Source organism: Ahaetulla prasina, chromosome 5, assembly GCF_028640845.1.
Source record: "Ahaetulla prasina isolate Xishuangbanna chromosome 5, ASM2864084v1, whole genome shotgun sequence".
Classification (NCBI taxonomy): domain Eukaryota; kingdom Metazoa; phylum Chordata; class Lepidosauria; order Squamata; family Colubridae; genus Ahaetulla; species Ahaetulla prasina.
In genome coordinates, this window is record NC_080543.1 from 69676677 (window position 1) to 69697088 (window position 20412).

Sequence of the window (20412 nt, forward strand, 5' to 3'; positions counted from 1 at the left end):
GATATTTTGATTAAAAAATTGATGGGCTTATTCACAGATAGGTTTATATGTGAGTATATATACACAAATGTATACACCAACTCTCTTTTTTCCAAATAACCTTAATTATTTAATTCTTCTCAAATTTATTTCCCTTGTTGTTTGCCATTATAAAAGTCACATTTTCTCAAAAATTTGTAAACTTTATCTTTCTTGTCATGTAAAGCTTCTTGCAGTGCAGTCTTGTCAGGCTCTTAGCAAATAAGCTTACAGCAGCTCATTGCCGCATTTGCATGTGTCATTTGTTTTTGTTTTTTCTCTTTAAACAGTTTATTAGAATAGAATAGAATAGAATAGAATAGAATAGAATAGAATAGAATAGAATAGAATAGAATAGAATAGAATTTTTTATTGGCCAAGCGTGATTGGACACACAAGGAATTTGTCTTAGTGCATATGCTCTCAGTGTACATAAAAATTATAGATTAGATTATAGATTAGATTATAGAATAAAATACAATAAGCAAATAGGAAGACATAGTGGGGGGGAGAAGGGGAAAGACAAGGGAAGGAGGGAGAAATAAAAAGTGTTGACTTCCGCCTCCCTCTGTTGCAGTAGAATAAAGCATTAACATCAGACCTCAAAGTTTTACTTTTCCATAATAATATAAATTAGCCATTTCTATAAAAACAAATCAATCTAATCAGTAAAACCCAAAATCAAAAGTTTCAATTTTTCCACCTTAAGCACAAAGTCCATGTAACAACAAAAGTAATTATTTTATTTTCTTTGACCAAAACAGAGGAGAGAAGAAGGTAGGGAAGGGAAAGAAAGGAGGAGAAGGTTTGTTGTAAAATGAGAGAAAAGAAAGGATAGAAGAGCAACCCTGAATGGAATTAAAAAAATAGTTTTTCTTTTTCTTTCTTTCTTTAAAAATATATGTATATGTGTGATTAACCATGAATAAGAGAATGTACAATACAATGTGTTTATAAGAAATAAAAAAAAAACTTTTTAAAAAAAAATATATAGCATGTGTCATTTGAAAGGGCTGGGAAGTGGCTCACCAGGCTAATGCAGCCTGTTATTAACACACAGCTGCCTGCAATTACAATTACTGCAGGCTCGAGTCCCACCAGGCCCAAGGTTGACTCAGCCTTCCATCCTTTATAAGGTAGGTAAAATGAGGACCCAGATTGTTGGGGGGGCAATAAGTTGACTTTGTATATAAATATACAAATAGGATGAGACTATTGCCTTACACAATGTAAGCCACCCTGAGTCTTCGGAGAAGGGCGGGATATAAATTCAAATTAAAAACAAACAAACAAACAAAAAACCCTTAGGTCAGTGGTCTCAAAAACTATTATAACACCTTTATTTTCCTCCAAGACAGCTACTATGTTAAAAAAAATCTTTAACAACTCTGCTGCATCTTCCAGGATGTTTTTTCCTTCCTTCTTTTTTGATAGAATAGAATAGAATAGGAAAGATACCTTCATCAAGGTATAACACTTACAACACTTAATGATAGTCATAGGGTACAAATTTAACACTTAATGATACAACACTTAATGATAGTCAATAAGCAATCAGGAAACAATCAGTATCGGTATATATTGTAAGGGGATGTGTTGACCGTACTATTGGCATGTACAGAAGAAGAAATTCCTGGGCCATTTTTCTTCACCAAGTGTATATTGCCTCAATCCCAGAAGCAGGAGGCTGCTGTGGCCTAGTCCAGGCCTAGGCCTGCTGGCCACATGGCCCCAGCTGAAGTCTTTTACTCAGAAGCTGGTGAAAATGTTTTCCTTAGATTTCATGTTCTTACAGCTTCACCATCTTCTGAATAAAACACTTTGCCTTCTCTGCCAGTGGGTCAGCCTCTTCTGGACCTCTGGAGATCTTCAAAAATGTAAGATCTTCAAAAAGTAAGTAATGAACTGAATGGCATGATTAACATTTCCATTATTTTCAGCGGGAAATAAAGGTAATTAAGATAGCATGAATATAACCTATTAAGGCTATGTTTAAAAGTATAAATGTCCTTGATTTGCAACTAAATCATTTGTCTCCATCCTTTGATTTTTGTAGCAAATTGTACATTTTTATTTTGATAAAAGCCAAAGTGAATATTCATTGAGAATCAATCTGTTTCTTCAGAGTAGTTCCTCCCTCACCATCTTCTAAAGCTCTACTCCTTAACTGATTTTTCTTAATAATTTGTCTATGTAGAGCAACATAAAGGAAGCATAAAAAAAGGCAACACAATTCCTAAGGGAGCAAAATCCCTACAGCTATATAGAGACCCTACAGTGGTCTCTAAACTGGACTTATTACCACAGTAAAAAGCTAGTACAATGACTTTAAAATACGACTGTTACTGTTTCCCAAAAATATATACTGGTACTTGCTAAAATTTTAGAAGGTACCTATGTTAACAGATAGCTGCTTCCATTAGCAGACGAACCGCTTCCAATATTGTGGAGGGGGGGGGGAATAATCACAAATCCAGCAAGTTTTTATATTTCCTTGAGAGTCTATGAGAAACCTTTTGTTAATGTTCGAATGAGACTTCACTGAACAACTAATGTTTTGTTTTCTTGTAGTTCTTGAAATCCATGCCACAGAATTCAGTGTTTCAAAGGTATTCATATCATGTTAGCCATTTTTGACATAAGATTGCCAGATTTAAAAATTCTGAGCATTTAAACATTTTTATTTATTTATTGTTTCAATTTCTATACCGCCCTTCTCCCGGAGGACTCAGGGCAGTTAACAGCCAACTAAGAACAACAAATATAAAAATTAAAAACAAATTAAAAAAATTAATTTAAATAGGCTGAGAATTCTAAAAACTATTAAAAAACCCCCATTAAAAAACTATTAGGCCAGTCCTGCACAATGAAATAAAAAAGTCTTCAACTCACGCCGGAAGGCCCGGAGGTCAGGGAGTTGGCGTATCCCTGGGGGTAGCTCGTTCCAGAGGGCTGGAGTTCCCACAGGGAAGGCCCTCCCCCTGGGAGTCACCAGTTGACATTGTCTGGCCGACGGCACCCTGAGGAGACCCTCTCTGTGGGAGTGCACTGGTCGATGGGAGGCCACCGGTAGCAGCAGGCGGTCCCGTAAGTAACCCGGTCCTAAATCATGGAGCGCTTTAAAGGTAATAACCAACACCTTGAATTGCACCCGGAAGGCAACTGGAAGCTAGTTCAGCCTGCGCAGGATAGGAGTTATATGGGAGCTTCGAGCCGCTTCCATGGAAAAGTCTTTTTATAATGCTACTATCAAGCATTGTACATTAGGCTTGTCAAATTTCTTGTTTCTGATCAGATTGCATTTCACAATTTCATTTCAAAAAAATCTGCCTACCAGGTATTCATCTGGCTAGCATCCTGAGTCTGGTCAGCTTTAGCACATTAATTTGCTGGTTTTGAGCGTGCATGCATACTTTTTATCCCCTACTTGGCGATAAAAAAACAGCTTCTAAAGCACAGCTGATCTTTGGAGACACAAGGAATGAGAAAAGCAGGCAAAGCACGGAAGATTGCTTCACTTGCTAGAGCCTTGTTTGGGCTGAAAAACAGCTTCTAAAGCACAGCTGAGAGTCGGAGAGAGCAGGCAAAGCATGGAGATCACTTATTTATTTATTTATTGTTTATAAATATAAAACTTGCTAGCACCTTGTTAGGGCTGAAAAAAATCTTTGAAAAAGCTTATTTAGTTATATTAACAGAATAGATGTCACTAAAAAGTATATCTTTATAGCAAAACAAAAAAAGTAATCCATTTTCCCCTCAGGAAATATCTCAGAATTAAAAACAATATGTTTTTAGCTAAGAAAATATTAGTGATAGTAGTGGTTGATGTTAGAGTCTCTTTTTGGTCTAATAACTTTTTGACTCTGACAAGTCAGTTTAATGAAATATTATTTTAAATATATCTTATTTCCTGTATCAATTTTATTTTGATTTATTTCTGTAATATTCAGTCACTAAGACATAAGGACTATTGTTGCTTCAGGTTTTTTTTAAAAAAATGTGTTTTGCTAAACATTTTTGATTACTACTTTATCTAGAATACAACTCCTTGGGGAATTTCAGATATGATTCTTTTATTGTTCAGAATAGAGCTACACTACTTTTGTTTTTGCTTTTTCAGGAAATTGAAGCAACTGTAAAATCTAAACAGCCAGATGTGGAAGGAATTTTGTCTAAAGGACGTCATTTATATAAAGAAAAACCAGCTACTCAATCAGTAACGGTAATGAAACAACCTTAGTAATACTCATTACTGCATGATAGATTATACTTCTCCTGTTGCAAACTTGTCCTTAATGTGATCTGTTTAAAACTATTAAAAATTCAGAGCCAAGGACACTACAAAGAAATAAAAATTATGCTTTCTGTTAAAATTATTTACAGGTGAAACTCAAAAAATTAGAATATCGTGCAAAAGTTCATTTATTTCAGTAATGCACCTTAAAAGTCACTAATGAAAACAGCTCATGAAAACCCCAAATTCACAATCTCAGAAAATTAGAATATTGTGAAAAAGTTCAATATTCTAGGCACAAAGTGTCCCACTCTAATCAGCTAATTAAGCCATAACACCTGCAAAGGGTTCCTGAGCCTTTAAATGGTCTCCCAGTCTGGTTCAATAGGAGTCACAATTATGGGAAAGAGTGCTGACCTGACAGTGGTACAGAAAACCATCATTGACACCCTCCATAAGGAGGGAAAGCCTCAAAAGGTAATTGCAAAAGAAGTTGGATGTTCCCAAAGTGCTGTATCAAAGGACATTAATAGAAAGTCATGCGGAAGGGAAAAGTGTGGAAGAAAAAGGTGCACAAGCAGCAGGGACAACCGCAGCCTGGAGAGGATTGTCAGGAAAAGGCCATTCAAAAGTGCTGGGAACTTTCACAAGGAGTGGACTGAGGCTGGAGTCAGTGCATCAAGAGCCACCACACACAGACGGATCCTGGATATGGGCTTCAAATGTCGTATTCCTCTTGTCAAGCCTCTCCTGAAGAACGAACAATGTCAGAAGCATCTTACCTGGGCTAAAGAAAAAAAGAACTGGTCTGTTGCTCATTGGTCCAAAGTCCTCTTTTCTGATGAGAGCAACTTTTGCATCTCATTTGGAAACCAAAAACCCAGAGTCTGGAGGAAGAATGGAGAGGCACACACTGCAAGATGCTTGAAGTCCAGTGTGAAGTTTCCACAGTCTGTGTTGATTTGGGGAGCCATGTCATCTTCTGGTGTTGGTCCACTGTGCTTCATTAAGTCCAGGGTCAATGCAGCCGTATACCAGGAGATTTTGGAGCACTTCATGCTTCCTTCCACAGACGAGCTTTATGGGGATGCTGACTTCATTTTGCAGCAGGACTTGGCACCTGCCCACACTGCCAAAAGTACCAAAACGGGTTCAGTGCCCATAGGATTACTGTGCTTGATTGCCAGAAAACTCACCTGACCTGAACCCCATAAAGAATCTATGGGGCATTGCCAAGAGAAAGATGAGAGACATGAAACCGAACAATGCCGAAGAGCTGAAGGCCGCTATTGAAGAATCCTGGTCTTCCATAACACCTCAGCAGTGCCACAGGCTGATAGAATCCATGCCACGCCGCATTGAGGCAGTAATTGATGCAAAAGGGGCCCAAACCAAGTACTGAGTACATATCCATGTTTATACTTTTCAGAGATCTGATATTATTCTATGTACAATCCTTGTTTTATTGATTTCATGTAATATTCTAATTTTCTGAGATTGTGAATTTGGGGTTTTCATGAGCTGTAAGCCATAATCATCAAAATTATGACAAATCAAGGTGTGAACTATTTCGCTTTGCATGTAACAAGTCTATCTCATATATTAGTTTCACCTTTTAAGTTGCATTACTGAAATAAATGAACTTTTGCACGATATTCTGATTTTTGAGTTTCACCTGTATTAATTTCTTAAATTAAGAACTTTGGTGGTTAAAAAGTAGCTTTAGCTAAAATTCTTTAACATGATCACAGAAGACAAAAAAAGTAATATTAATACTCTAGGGATACTATGTGAGACAAATAGGAAAGAATTCTGTTTATTTATATATTAGGGAATTTAAGAAGGAAAAGAGATATCCCTTCTATTTTTATTTATATCTTTTCCTTCCTAAATTTCTTCAATTTCTTCTTCTGTGGCAATAAACAGAAACAGTTTATTGATTTGATATGGAAAGGGGAAAAAGTAAAGGTCATATTTTTATATCATAACTATTCCCAAATTTATTTTCTTTTGTGGCCCTTCTGTTCCATTCTAATATTATCATATTTGACAAAAGTCTGCATGCAGTCTTTGTTCTGGATGTACAAAGTAAGAACAGTCATGCACACAAGATTTAATATTTTACTCCAAGTTTTGATAAATGAAAGATTAAAAAACATTCAGTAGTATTTTATATAATGCTACTATTCAGTCAGTAATATATCTTATTCCACTATTATCTTTACTTTACTTGTGCACAAAATTTATAATCCTAGATAAAGATTCCTGTGCAAAATAATTGTGGAGATAGTATAAATAGTTTCGAAACTGAATAGATTGGCTTGTAATGCCATTACAGATTTGGACAAATATGTTGGAGAGCCTTCAGAAATTTTATTTTATTTTATTTATTTGCATTTATATCCCGCCCTTCTCCGAAGACTCAGGGCGGCTTACACAGTGTTAAGCAATAGTCTTCATCCATTTGTATATTATATACAAAGTCAACTTAATTGCCCCCAACAATCTGGGTCCTCATTTTACCTACCTTATAAAGGATGGAAGGCTGAGTCAACCTTGGGCCTGGTGGGACTTGAACCTGCAGTAATTGCAAGCAGCTGTGTTAATAACAGACTGTCTTACCAGTCTGAGCCACCAGAGGCCTCTGGTAGTGGAGTGCCTCTACCTCAGCATGAGATTACATTAGATGATCAACTATTTCAACTCAGTGATTCTACCTGAACATTGAACTACTAATTACCAAATAAGAATAGAAATTAAAAGAAATAATTATAAAGGTGAAATATTTATCTTAAAATGCTAGATTTTTATGAAACTTTTAATTATAGGCTTCTTTTTTTTGCAATTTTTAGAAAAAATTGGAGGATTTAAACACTGACTGGAAAACAGTAAATCATTTAATCCAAGCTCTAAAAGAAAATCCAAGGACTGTAGTTCCAGTTGTGCCTTTTGAGGCTGGTAAGTACCTAATAATTTAAAACATTCACGGGTAAAAGTTAACCCAGAGTATTAAAGTTAATGCTACTGTAACTATAATAACAATAATGCTCTATAGCATTAACATTACAACTATATTCAAGCGGTACTTGAATAGCTTCCCTAATATAATGTTAAGAACAATAGTAACATTACAATATTGTTGTACTGAAAAAGTATAGGGTAAGGTATTGGACACCTTATCTGCAATGGTGGGATTCAATTTCTTTTACTACCGATTCTGTGAGTGTGGCTTGGTGGGCAAGGCTTGGTGAGTCATGTAACTGAATGGGCGTGGCCAAGTTGGCATCACTCATGGCAAGGTGGGGCGGCATCTTGCTGTGAGTGACATTCAGTCAGCCACGCCCACTCAGTCACATGACTGATGCTGCAGAGAAAGGGCAATTTCCTATGTACCTCTCCCCACCACTGCCCTTGGGCTGACAAAGTAAAAGCCCCTCTAAAGATGTGACTGCCTGCCGAATGCTGGAAAAAGGAGGATAGGGGGAAAAAAGAGAAGGGCCGATGGAAACACCCCCTTTTCTGCCTCAATTTCTTGCGCCGTGCTGGATCGGGTTGGGGGGGAAGCAAAAAGCCTACTCAGCTACTCACCAGCACAACTGTGAATCTCTCTTCCAGCTCACTAGTTCAGGCATTGGAAGCTTGAGGAGTAGATACGTTTGCCCTGAAGTCCGTCTGCTGCTCTTCCAAGCCCAGCTCTGGCTGTGCCAAACATTGGCCAATTTTCTTCCAGTTCAGGGAATCCTGGGAATAGCAGCATATGCTTTTCACTCCAAGCAGCCCAGACTAGAAAACACATGACTGGGGTAGAGGAGTGGTCCTTTTTAACAAGCTCCAAACTGTTGCTGCTGCAGCAAGCCCAGTTCTAGCTGCAGGCATGCAATTGTGAGGGCACTCAGGGCAGGCTTTTCCAAGGCCAGTCATAGAGGGAAACAGGGAGTACCAGACTTCCAGCACTCATATGGGAAACCCAGGCTTGCAGCAACAGTTTGGAGCTTGTTAAGAAGGACCACTCCTCCACAGCAAACACACACACATCTCACGGTGCCGGGACCTTCTGCAAGGAGATGGTGCATGGGCGAGTCCCTCCGGCACCATGAGACGTGTACGTGTTTGTTCTCTGTGTATTTTTGAGGCTAAAAAGGAAGAGAAGACTTGGCCGAACTTTTCTGCCTCCCTCTCTTCTGACACTGGACAGGCAAGTGAGCAGCATCGCATGGGGCAAGTGTCTTCTCAGCCAGCACAGCCATGCAGCTTCCCAGCCAGGCAGGCAAGCCTCTTCCTGACTAACATGGCCATTCAGCTGGGGTCAGGAAACCACATGGCTGTGCTGGATGGGAGAATTCTCTCCCCCCGCTGGCTGGAAGGCTGCATGGCCACATTAGCCAGGAAGAGGTTTGCCTGCCTGGCTGGGAAACTGAATGGCCACAGTCCCCGTTCTTCCAGCAAGGGCGGCCATGCAGCTTCCCAGCCAGTCAGGTGAGCATAGTCCCAGCCAGCATGGTCATGAGGCTTCCCAGCTGGCATTCAGAGGCAAGTGGGAATATCCGGGATGCTCTGGGAAATGTGGGAAGCTCCGGTAAGCACGGTAAGCGCTGGGAGCAATGGGAAGTGCCAGGAAGGTTCGGGAAGGTTCGGGAAGTACAGGAAGCAGTGCTGGAGGCTAGGGATGGGGGGACTGCTAGTTACCTAGTGTCGTGTCCCACTCCTCCGCTGACGGCCGGGTCAGGGAAATCCAAATCAGGCATGCCTCTGCAGCTCTGCCAAAGTCCTAGCAAAGTTCTCAAGGCAGGCAGGAGACCAGAAAGTGACTTCAGCAAGATAAGGTAGACTTTGCCTGACTCAGAGAATGCCAGAAAGCAGATCCTTTATATAGGCCATGGGGTGTGGCTCCATGACTCAGCACTTATCCAGGCCTGCCTCTCCCTTCCTTCTGTTGCCACCGCCTATCAATTCTCCTGAAGCGAGGGTCACTCCAGTCTGCAGCTGTTGGTAATTGACCTTCCTCAGGCTCACATGCTGTGGGGGAGGGGGAGGGGTCTAGTTGCTCCGTTTGCCTGGGCATGGAGCCAGGGCTGGGGGCTGGGGCGCTTCTTCTTCCTCGGCCTGTCTGGGCATGGAGCCAGGGCTGGGGCCAGGAGGCATGTTAGGACATTCCTCAGCGTTCGGAAGCAGATAAGACGGGCCCGGCTGCGGGGAAAGCGGATGAGGCACAACACCTAGGTCGTGAGCACCACGTGCTATGGAGCCACAGTGCCGGCAGTGAAACTAGCCAGGCAAGCCAAGGGATGGGGGGGGGTGCTAGCTAGGCCACAGCCAGCACCACCGCCTGGGTTCAAACCTCAAAATGTTGTTCACCATCTACCATAATAGGGGATGGAACAGGGGTAGTAGCTGGACAAAGATCAGAGGTGACTTCAGGCTTCAATCAGCTATAATGGAAAATGGGGTAGACTTGCTGTAATGACTTAAGGAGTTGTAATTCCACCGTGACAGGGTTAATGATACAAGCTATGGGGAAAGGCCCAATATATTTAGGACCCAACTTTTCAGACTGCTGCAAAGATTTTAGAAATTTGGTGGAAAGGTAAACTTTGTCACCCACTTTATAAGGTTTAGGTTCAGTTTGTTTCTTGTCTGCCTGTGCTTTATAGGCAGCCTTGGCTTCATTCCAGACTTTGCGGACCATTGGCCAAATGGTTTGCAAATGACTGATCCACTGTTTCAAGGAGGGTGTATCTGGTTCATGTGAGGGTAACTCAGGCATAGCATTAAATTCTTGCCCTGTGGCCACTCTGAAAGGGGTAAAACCTGTGCTAGCGTGAACTGCATTATTATAAGCTACTTCTGCAAAAGGCAGTAGTTCAGTCCAGTTGTTCTGCTGGTAATTAATAAAACAGGACAGGTAGTGTTCCAGAACTGAATTCGTTTTTTCTGTGGCCCCGTTTGGCTGCAGATGATGACTAGAACTAAGTCCCTGCTCGGCCCCAAGTAGATTCAAAAAAGCTTTCCAGAACTTGGGTGTGAATTGGACACCCCCTGTCTGAAATAATACGTCATGGGGCCCCATGCGAGTGGTAAATGTGGACTAAAAACAGTTTAGCCAAGGCTTTAGCTTTTGGCATGAAATGAAATGAACCTATTTTGAAAAAAGTTCTGTGACAACCCAGATCACTGTGTTTCTAGAACTCTCAGGCAAGTCAACAATGAAATCCATGGAGATCTCTCTCCATGGTGTTGAATGGGTTGGCCAGTGTTTGCAGTAGACCAGAGGTTTTCACCTGTCTGTGAGGACCTCCAGAATTGCATAAATGTAATGTTTTTACAAAACCAAAGTGACCAGCTAATTTGGAGTCGTGACAAGCTTGCATAGTTCTCAGCCTTTCCTTAGCTGGAACATACAGCTTATTTCCCACCCAAGTTAACCCCTCTTTTACTGTGCACGTATGTTTATTGGCACTAAACCACTCATCTGTTTCTAAGGCTTTTTTGAAATCTGTGGTGGTGGCATTGTCTAAGGTGGAGGGGCCGTTCTTTGCCTGAGAGCATGTGATGACCTTAGCTGTTAATTGAGAGGTTGGAATCATGGGCTTAATTACTTCTGCCTTGACACTGTTGTATTGCAGTAGTCTGGACAAGGCATCTGCCAAAAAGTTTTTCCCTTCCAGTAAATACTTCAAAGTGAAATTAAAGCATTGGAAGTACTGTACCCACTGGACTTATTTTGGAGACATTTTCTGTGGGGTTTTGAGTGCTTCCAAGTTCTTGTGGTCGGTCCATACTTGGAAAGGTATTTTACTTCCTTTCAAGAAATGTCTCCAAGTTAGGAGTGCCCACCTAACCGTAAAGCCTCCTTTTCCCATATTGCCCATCTCTGTTCAGTTTCAGTTAACTTCCTAGAGGTGTATGCACATTGTGGTAATTTGCCTTCTTCATTCTCTTGGAGTAAAACAGCACTGATTGCCACATTGCTGGCATCAGCCTGGATTACAAATGGTTTCTCTGTGTCTGGGTGTTTTAACAGGTTCAGCCGAAAAGCGTTTTTTTCAGTTTTTCAAATGCTGCTTGGCAGTCCATAGTCCAATTCAATGGTTGGCTAGGTTTCGGTTTGTCTACCCCCTTGGTTTTTAACAGATTTATAATCGGCAATGCTATTTGGGTAAAACAGGGGATAAACTGCCTATAAAGGTTAGCGAACCCCAGGAAGTTCTGCAATTGTTTGCAAATATGAGGGATTTCCCAGTCAATGACTTCTCTGACCTTTGCAGGGTCCATTTCCACCCCCTGGTGAGAGATTCTATTCCCAAGGTAATCTATTTTATCTTGGTGAAAATCACACTTGGAGAGTTTGGCAAACAACTTAGCTGACCTTAATTTCTTCAAAAAACCCCACAGCAATTTAACACATTGAGTCTTAGTTTCAGTATAAATCAATATATCATCGAGATAAACCAAAACTCCCTTATATAAGTGCTCATGCACCACCTCATTAATTAGCTACATGAAAATGGTGGAAGCCCCTTGGAGTCCGAATGGCAAAACCTTGAACTGAAAACATCCTAGCAGACAATTAAATGCTATTTTCTATTTCTCCCCTTCTCGGTTCCTGATCCAGTAATAAGCCTCCCGCAAGTCTAATTTAGAAAAAATTCTCCCCTTCGCCAGATGGGTCAGCATGTCTTTCATTAAGGGTAGAGGATAAAGATTTTCGATGAAAATAGCATTTAAATTCCTATAATTCACAAATAAACATAATGAGCCATACTTCTCCTGAAACAGGACAGGGGCAGCCACCTTGGGTCTTGCTAGTTTGATGAACCCATGCTTGAGGTTTTTGTCTATGAATTATCACAATTCATCTAGTTCCCGGGGAGTCATTGCATAAAGTTTTGGCTTGGGTAGTTTGGCCCCCGGTAAAATCTGGGACGATAATCTCCAGATGGCACAATCCATAGACATGGGGGGGGGGAGTTCATCTGAGGCCACTTCATTGAAAGCATCCATCAAATCCTGGTATTCCCTGGGGTTGTCTGGTAGGGGTCTGTTTGCCGCAACTACCTCCTCAATCTGCAGTGTTTCAATCTGGTGGAGTTCCTCATTCCAAATTAATTTATCATTAGGGAATTGGAGAGTTCCCTCAGTCCAGTCTACCCATGGGTTCGACTTCTTTAACCAGGTTAGCCCCAGAACCAGGGCCCAGTCCATCCCTGGTGTCACAATGAAAGCAATGGTTTCTAAGTGATTTATCATTGTTAGTTCAAGTGGTTCAGTGGCAAATGTGGCCAGGGCACCCCCTACAATGGACCCATTAAGTTGGCAGAATGAGACTGGGGTTTTAGTGGCCTTAGTTGAATGCTCAATTCCAAGATCAGAGTTGGGCTTATTGGATTTCTCATGCACCCTGAATCTAGCAATGCCTTACAGTTCTATAGGGGTTGTAAAGGGTTCGACAATCCCATTCACCAAAGGGTCTTCGTAGTCACTCTCCAACTGACTGGGTTCTTCCACCAGAGGGGTCAGAGTTCCTTGCACCATAATTGATTCTGGCAGGAACTCAGCAATCGCATGGGTCTTCAGGATGATATCTTTGTAACATGGTGGTGGCTTTGAGGGTTTCCCTCCAACCTGCATCTTTCCCTTGTGGGTGAACATTCTCACATGGCACTCGTTTGTGCGATGACCTTCCTTCTCGCAATGGAAACAGGCGGCTGAGCGTGGCAGAGCAGAATGAGGTTTGGTTTCCTCCCTTCTCCCTTCTGGCAGGGATCTCTTCCAGGAGTGGTCGAAGTGGTCGATTTCCACTTCTTCAGCCAAGACACACCAGCTGTGTAGGCAGACTGGGGTTCCACAGGCAACACAGATGTTGTACAGGTCATTGTTTTAGCCATTTTTGAACCAACTCATGAGTATTTCCTCTGGCCAATCTACATGGCAAGTCAAATCATGAAACTCTTTGATGTACTTGGTGACTGGATGGCTAGAGGGTCCTCAAATATCTGTCTCAGGGCTGTCATGAAATAGTTGAAGTTGTGGAGCTCCAGTGCATCTGCATTATTACCTTATGCTGCTGTTACCTTATGCCTCCCACCGACCTGTACGCTCACACAGACAGGGTCTTCTCAGGGTGCCGTCCACCAAGCAATGTCGCCTGGCGGCCCCCAGGGGAAGGGCCTTCTCTGTTGGAGTACCTACACTCTGGAACGAACTTCCCCCTGGTTTGCGTCAACTACCTGACCTTCGGACCTTTCGCCGTGAATTGAAAACGCACTTGTTTATCCAAGCGGGACTGGCCTAAATTTTTTTTTTAACTTTTTGAATTTTAAACAATTTTAATTGGGGTATTTTTATGAATTTTATGGGTTAAATTTGATGGTTTTAAACTTTCGGCCATTTATAGAATATGTTATTTTAACTTTCTGTTTTAATCTGTATATTGTATTGTTTTTTATAATCTGGCTGTACACCACCCTGAGTCCTTCGGGAGAAGGGCGGTATAAAAATCTAAATAATAAATAAATTAAATAAATAAATAAATTATGGAAGCTTGGTGATCCAACGTCCAACTGATCCTTCTAGAGCCAGGGTGACAACCCTGAGTTTGGCATCTTCTGTAGGGAGATCCCTTCCATACTCCTGCATGTAGGTCAGTACGTCTGTGAGGAAAAATCCCAGTTGCTGGGGATTCCTGTTGAATTTGATGCCAAGAGGGGGAGTTCTAAGGATGGAAGCCTCCTCTTGTCGAGTCACAAACCTTGCTTTGCATTGAGATGTCTCCTGGGCGAATCTTTCATGGTAGAAATGTCGGTAGCCCCTGAAGTTTCAGCTAATGCCCCTGGGGTTGGGGATCCCTTTCATTCATTGGTAGTCCCCTTTTGTACTCCTAACTGGACAAGCCTGAGTGTCCTGGATCTGCATGCCATGGATGGCCTCCCTCATGAGGTTCATTTCTTCCCTCAGGAGTTGGTTAGGCCAGCCTGGGGCTTCTTCCAATTCATCATTGTCTTAAAGGTCTCCCATCTCCTGCTTCCATCCAGGTCATTGGCTCTCATGGGTGAGAGTGACATCTTTGGTTCTGCCACCCCAGCCTTCCATCTTCCCAACACCGATGGACCACCTCAGCTTGACAACAGTGCTTGAGGCAATGTTCTCCTAAACCAAGGCATTGAGGACCTCAATTGAGATTTGGGGGTGGGGTTCTCCCCCAATCTTCAGTCTCTTTGTGGTCATGGCCCTGGGCAGACATGATGTGCATGGTCCCCATGGTAGGGCTATTACCTCTCCAGGTTGACCAGTTTGCAGTTCTTGCCTAATGTAAGGTCTTGCCTCTCCAATCTTCCCAAGAAAGCAGAACTCTTGAAACTGCAGTTGTTCCAAAAGAAGCTTCTATTGAAAGGTTTGTGATAACAAGAGGTCTAGGCAAGAACTGAAGCTTCTCACTTAAAACCAACTATTTAAAGCAATGCTAACCATACCGTTCCCACACTATATCATTGCAGGGAAACAGAAAGAGAGGCTTCATATAGAGATTAACACAGTATTGTAAGAAACTGAAACAGAAACTTTATATAGAGATTAGCACAGTAATGCAAGAAACAGAAACTGGAAACAGAAACAGAAATTTCATATACAGACCACTTCATTCACTCCCCCCTTCCTAACACCAAAATTCCAGCATCCCTCTAGAAATATCTGTGACCTGACAGTTCCATTGGTTGATTTTTCTCACCGTCAGAAAATTTTTCCTTATTTCTAGGTTGAATCTCTTGATCAGTTTCCTTCCATTATTCCTTGTCTAGTCTTTAGGTGCTTTGGAAAATAGGTTGACCCCCTCTACTCTGTAACAGCCCCTCAAATATTGGAACACTACTATCATCTCTCCCCTGGTCCTTCTCTTCACTAGACTAGCCATGCCCAGTTCCTGTAAGCGTTCTTCATATGTTTTAGCCTCCAGTCCCCTAATCATCTCTGCACTCTTTCTAGAGTCTCAACATCTTTTTTATAGCATGGTGACCAAAACTGGATCAGCATTCTAAGTGTGGTCTTACTAGAGTGGTATTAATACCTCACAAGATCTTCATTGAATCTCACTGTTAATGAAATTTAGGATTGCATTTGCTTTTTTGGCTGCCGCCACACACTGTTGTCTCATATTTAATTGGTTGTCTACTAAGACTCCAAGATCTTTCTCACAGTTGCTGCTATTAAGCTTGGTTTCACCCAATCTATATGTGTACTTTGGTTTTTCTTGCCTAAGACTTTACTTTCTACACTGAATTTCATTTTGTTATATAGGGCCCAGTGTTGAAGTCTGTCAACCTCCATGATGAAGCATGAAGCACTTCTGAAGGGAAGCTATTCCATTGGTTAATTGTTCTCAATGTTAGGAAGTTTCTCCTTAATTCCAGGTTGCTTTTCTCCTTGATTAATTTCTATCCATTGTTTCTTGTCTTGCCTTCTGGTGCTTTGGAAAATAAATTGACCCCCTCTTCTTTGTGGCAGCCCCTCAAATACTGGAATACTGCTATCAGATCATCCCAATCCTTTTCTCTAGATTAGCCATACCGAAATCCTGCAACCATTCGTCATATGTTTTTGTCTCCAGGCTTTTAAAATCTTAGTTGCTCTTCTTTGCACTTTTCCCAAAGTCTCAACATCTTTTTTGTACAGTGGTGATTATAATTGATACAGTATTCCAGGTGTGGTCTTACTAAGGATTTATAAAGTGTTACTAATACTTCACATGATTTTGATTTATGTCTCTGTTTATACAACTCAGAATTGCATTAGCTTTTTTGGCTGCTGCCGCACACTGCTTGACCATGTTTAAGTGATCGTCCACTAAAACTCCAAATTTCCCCTCATAATTACTGTTTTTGAGCCAAGTTTCCTCTAAACTGTACTTGTACTTTTGGTTTTTCTTTTTATTATTATTTTTATTTATTTATTTATTTGTCAATCATATATAAGATAACAGGTAAAAATATAAACATAATTTGGATACATAAAGAGTATGTAAAAACGGAATATTAGGACAGGGACGGTAGACACGTGGGTGCACTTATGCACATCCCTTACAGACCTCTTAGGAATGGGGTGAGGTTTAAAGTTTTGGAGGCTTGGGGAAGAAACTACAGAATCAGGTAGTGCATTACAGGCATTGACCACTCTGTTACTGAAGTCATATTTTCTGCAATCAAGTTTGGAGTGGTTTACCTTGAGTTTGTATCTATTATTTGCTCGTGTATTGTTGTGGTTGAAGCTGAAGTAGTCATTGACAGGTAGGACAATATGATAGTTAATTTTATGTACTATGCTTAGGTCAGACTGAAGTCTGCGTAGTTCTAAGTTGTCTAAACCCAAATTTTGGAGTCTGGTGGTATAAGGTATTTTATTGAGAGCAAAGGAGTGGAGGACTTTTCTTGTAAAATATCTCTGGACTCTCTCAATTGTATTAATGTCCGATATGCAGTGTGGGTTCCAGACAGATGAGCTGTATTCAAGGATTTGTCTAGCAAACGTTTTGTATGCTCTAGTTAGTAGTACAATATTACCAGAGAAGAAGCTATGCAAGATTAGGTTAACAACTCTTAGTGCCTCTTTGGCAATGTTGTTACAGTGGGCTCTGGCACTTACATCTTTAGAAATGAGTACTCCAAGGTCGTTGACAGAGTGAGGGTCATCCATTTGTATTTTATGTTTTGATTTTTTTTGCCAATGTGAAAGTCAGAGCATTTTTTAGTTGAGATTTGAAGTTGCCACTTGTTAGACCAATCTGACACATAGTCAAGGTCTTTTTGAAGGGTAGTTACATTGTCTGTAGTGTTGAATAGTTTAACATCGTCAGCGAAGAGAACACAGTTGCTTTTAATATGATCACAAAGGTCATTTATGTAAAGTATGAAGAGTGTTGGACCTAAAACACTGCCTTGGGGAACACCACTATTAACAGGTACAGGATTTGATAGAGCGCTTCCTATTTTGACCACTTGTTGCCTGTTTGACAGACAGGCAGCTATCCATTTATGTAGGAGTCCAGAAATGCCATGGGATTTTATTTTAGAAGTGGACTGATTTTTTAAACTTTTAAACTTTAAATTTTAAATTTTTAATCCTTTGTAATTTTATATGGGGTATTTTAGGTTAGGTCAATCTGACGGTTTTAATTCGGCCACTATTGAATAGGTATTTTATATTGATATTTTAACTTTGTATACTTACTGTTTTTATTTTTGGCTGTACACCGCCCTGAGTCCTTCGGGAGAAGGGCGGTATAAAAATTTAATTAAATAAATAAATAAATAAATAAAATAATAATAGAAGTAATTTGTCGTGTACCACCAAACCAAAAGCTTTACAGAAGTCTATGTAATCTGTGTCTATTGCTTTGCCCTGATCGAGATGTGTAGTCCATATGTTTTTGCAATGTAATAGTTGTAGATTACAGGATAATTTTTTTCTGAAACCAAATTGTTTGATTGAAAGTAGTAAGTTGTTTGTCTCTAGGTGGAGGGTAATAGATTGGTTAATGATTGATTCCATGACTTTGCAGGTGATGCAACATAAAGAGATTGGTATGTAATTTTCAACTAGGCTAGGGTCTACCTTTTTGAAGGGAATCCCATTATTATGATTTTTGAGGGGGTGTAAGTTGAGACAAAAGTCAATCATGCTGTCGTCGCTGTTGGAGAATGGTTCTTTTATTTGTAGTCCATAAATTGAATTTAAACTGTTGCAGAAGATGAGATCAAGGCAGTTGTTGAGTCTAGTGTTGTTAGTTGCTAGTTGAAGAAGTCCCATATTAGTTACAGTATTTTACAGGGTTGCATGTATAGGTTCAGTTGTACATTAATTTAGGGTTCAATTAATAAGTGGTAAGTTAATGTCACCAAGAAAGATTACTGGGTGTGGACAGGAGGCTGCCCAGGTTAGTAGTGAAGTTAACTTGTTCACATATTCGATGTCTTCGATGTTCACATGTTCGATGGGGCTCTGTAAAAAGTAAGAATCAAAAATGTGGTATTTAAGGACAGGTTGCAGATGGTGGTCTCAGGAAGAGCAAGTTCCTGTGTAACTTGAATATTTTTTAGATATGGAGACTTTTGGTAGAAGATAGTAACACCACCTCCTCTACAGATTTCATGATCTGACCCGTAAACATGATAGTCTCTTACTATAGTAATGGAGTCAGGGAGGGATGAATTCAGCCAAGTTTCACAGTCAAATATAATGTCAAATATAGCCATATTTAATAAGAGAAGGAATTTGGGAATTTTATTTACAAGGCTTCTTGCATTAAGTAGCTTACATTTAAGATCAGTAGTAGTTGATATAGAGGAAGTCAGGGGCATGCGTGCCTAGTTTTGGATGATGGGGGGTTGAATGGAGGAGGATTGGATGTTAGGATGTGGGTTGTGAGACTTTCTTTTGAAACAGTTGTCACGATAGTCAATGTATAAATCAGTATGTCCTTGGTCTTGACGTCTTTTAAGTTCTGATCAGAGTTCACAGGAGCAGATTCTTTGCAATATGGATAAGTTGGGACATGAGCGAAGTTTGTTATGGCTGATGTTGGTTTTGGCGATTCAATTTATCATACATATGAATATGCGTTTGATGGACTCATTTTTGCAAATAACTCTGCAAAATTATGGAGCTACCGAGCCATCATTATATTTTAACTCAGGGCCATTTATTGAAATTTCAATGATGTCATCAGGGGACTTGTTTGGTTTATTGGAGTTTCTTATAATGTTGCGAACCTTAGTGATATTGTCAGACTCATCGTTGTCCTCCAGCCCAAATAAAATAGTGTTTAGATGTTTTTGTTCACGTTCAATGGCATATATGATAAGTAAGGTCATATTATTTGGTGGGTTTGAATTAATTGCTGGGTTGATGGTTACTTGTAGTTGTGATTGAGGTAATTGCTGTTCTTGCCAAAGTGTAAAACTTTGCTTTTCTCCACATTAAATTTCATTTTGTTGGATAGGGCTCATTGTTCAAGTTTGTCGAGTTCTGTTTGGATCCTGAGCTTGTCTTCTGGGGTATTGACTATTCCTGCCAGCTTAATGTCATCTATAAATCTGATGCGTTCCCTTTCTATTCCCTCATCTAAATCATTTATGAAGATATTGAAGAGTATGGGGCCTAAGATGGAACCTTGTGGTACCCCACTGCTTATTTCCCTCCATGTAGATGTAGTATCTTAAGGACTATTCATTAAGTACAGTTTGTCAGCCAATTACAAATCCATCTGGTGATGATCTGCCTAGCCTATATTTTTCTAGCTTACCAAGGTTGTAGGTTGTGGTCTACTTTATTGAATGCCTTACTGAAGTCTAAGTATACTATGTCCACAGCATTTCACTGGTCTACTAATTCAGTCACTTTATCAAAGAATGAAATAAGATTCATTTGGCCTGATCTGTTTTTAACAAATCTGTGCTGGCTTTTAGTTATAACTTTATTTGTTTCTAGATGCATATTTGGGAACACTGTCAAAGAATTTGGACATACATGTCTAAGAATGTATATATTTGCTTACTGAATTCTTGAACATAGATAGCCTTCTGCCAGCTTTTCTAAATCTCATGCCATTGATTTTCCCTTACCGTATATACTCGAGTATAAGCCGATCTGAATATAAGCCGAGGCACCTAATTTTACCACAAAAACTGGGAAAAACTATTGACTCGAGTATAAGCCGAGGGTGGGAAATGAGGCAGCTACTGGTCAATGTAAAAAATAAAGATAGAGCCAAGTAAAATAACATGAATATTTATTTGAACGAAAAACAATAAAAGTGCAAAAGGGGGAAGGAGGATTCCCAGCTTTAGAAAATTTAGAACTACGCCGCCTTTGGTATGACCTGAGCATAGCTCATAAAATTATCTGCTACAATGTACTTCCTATCAATGACTACTTCAGCTTCAACCACAACAATACACGAGAACACAATAGTTTCAAACTTAAAGTGAACCTCCAATCTAGATTGCAGAAAATGTGACTTCAGTAACAGAGTTGTTAATGCCTGAATGTGCTACCTGACTCTGTGGTCTCTTCCCAAAATCCCCAAAGCCTTAACCAAAGACTATCTAGTATTGACCTCACCCCATTCCTAAGAGGTCTGTAAGGCGTGCATAAGAGCACCAGCGTGCCTA

The 20412-nt window shown here is 40.3% G+C and overlaps 1 protein-coding gene across 8 annotated transcripts in view; it reads left to right on the plus strand.

Annotated features, from left to right (window-relative positions):
• The window catches only part of DMD (dystrophin), a 1918566-nt gene that overhangs the window by 1149194 nt on the left and 748960 nt on the right, over window positions 1-20412 (plus strand). For all 8 annotated transcript variants that reach the window (XR_009155503.1, XR_009155504.1, XM_058186507.1 and 5 more), the window contains 2 exons: window positions 4142-4243; window positions 7108-7213. Coding sequence is in view for 6 of the 8 variants with exons in the window: in XM_058186507.1 (XP_058042490.1) it covers window positions 4142-4243; window positions 7108-7213 (208 nt within the window). In the remaining 2 variants the exon portion in view is untranslated. The remainder of the gene's footprint in view (window positions 1-4141; window positions 4244-7107; window positions 7214-20412) is intronic.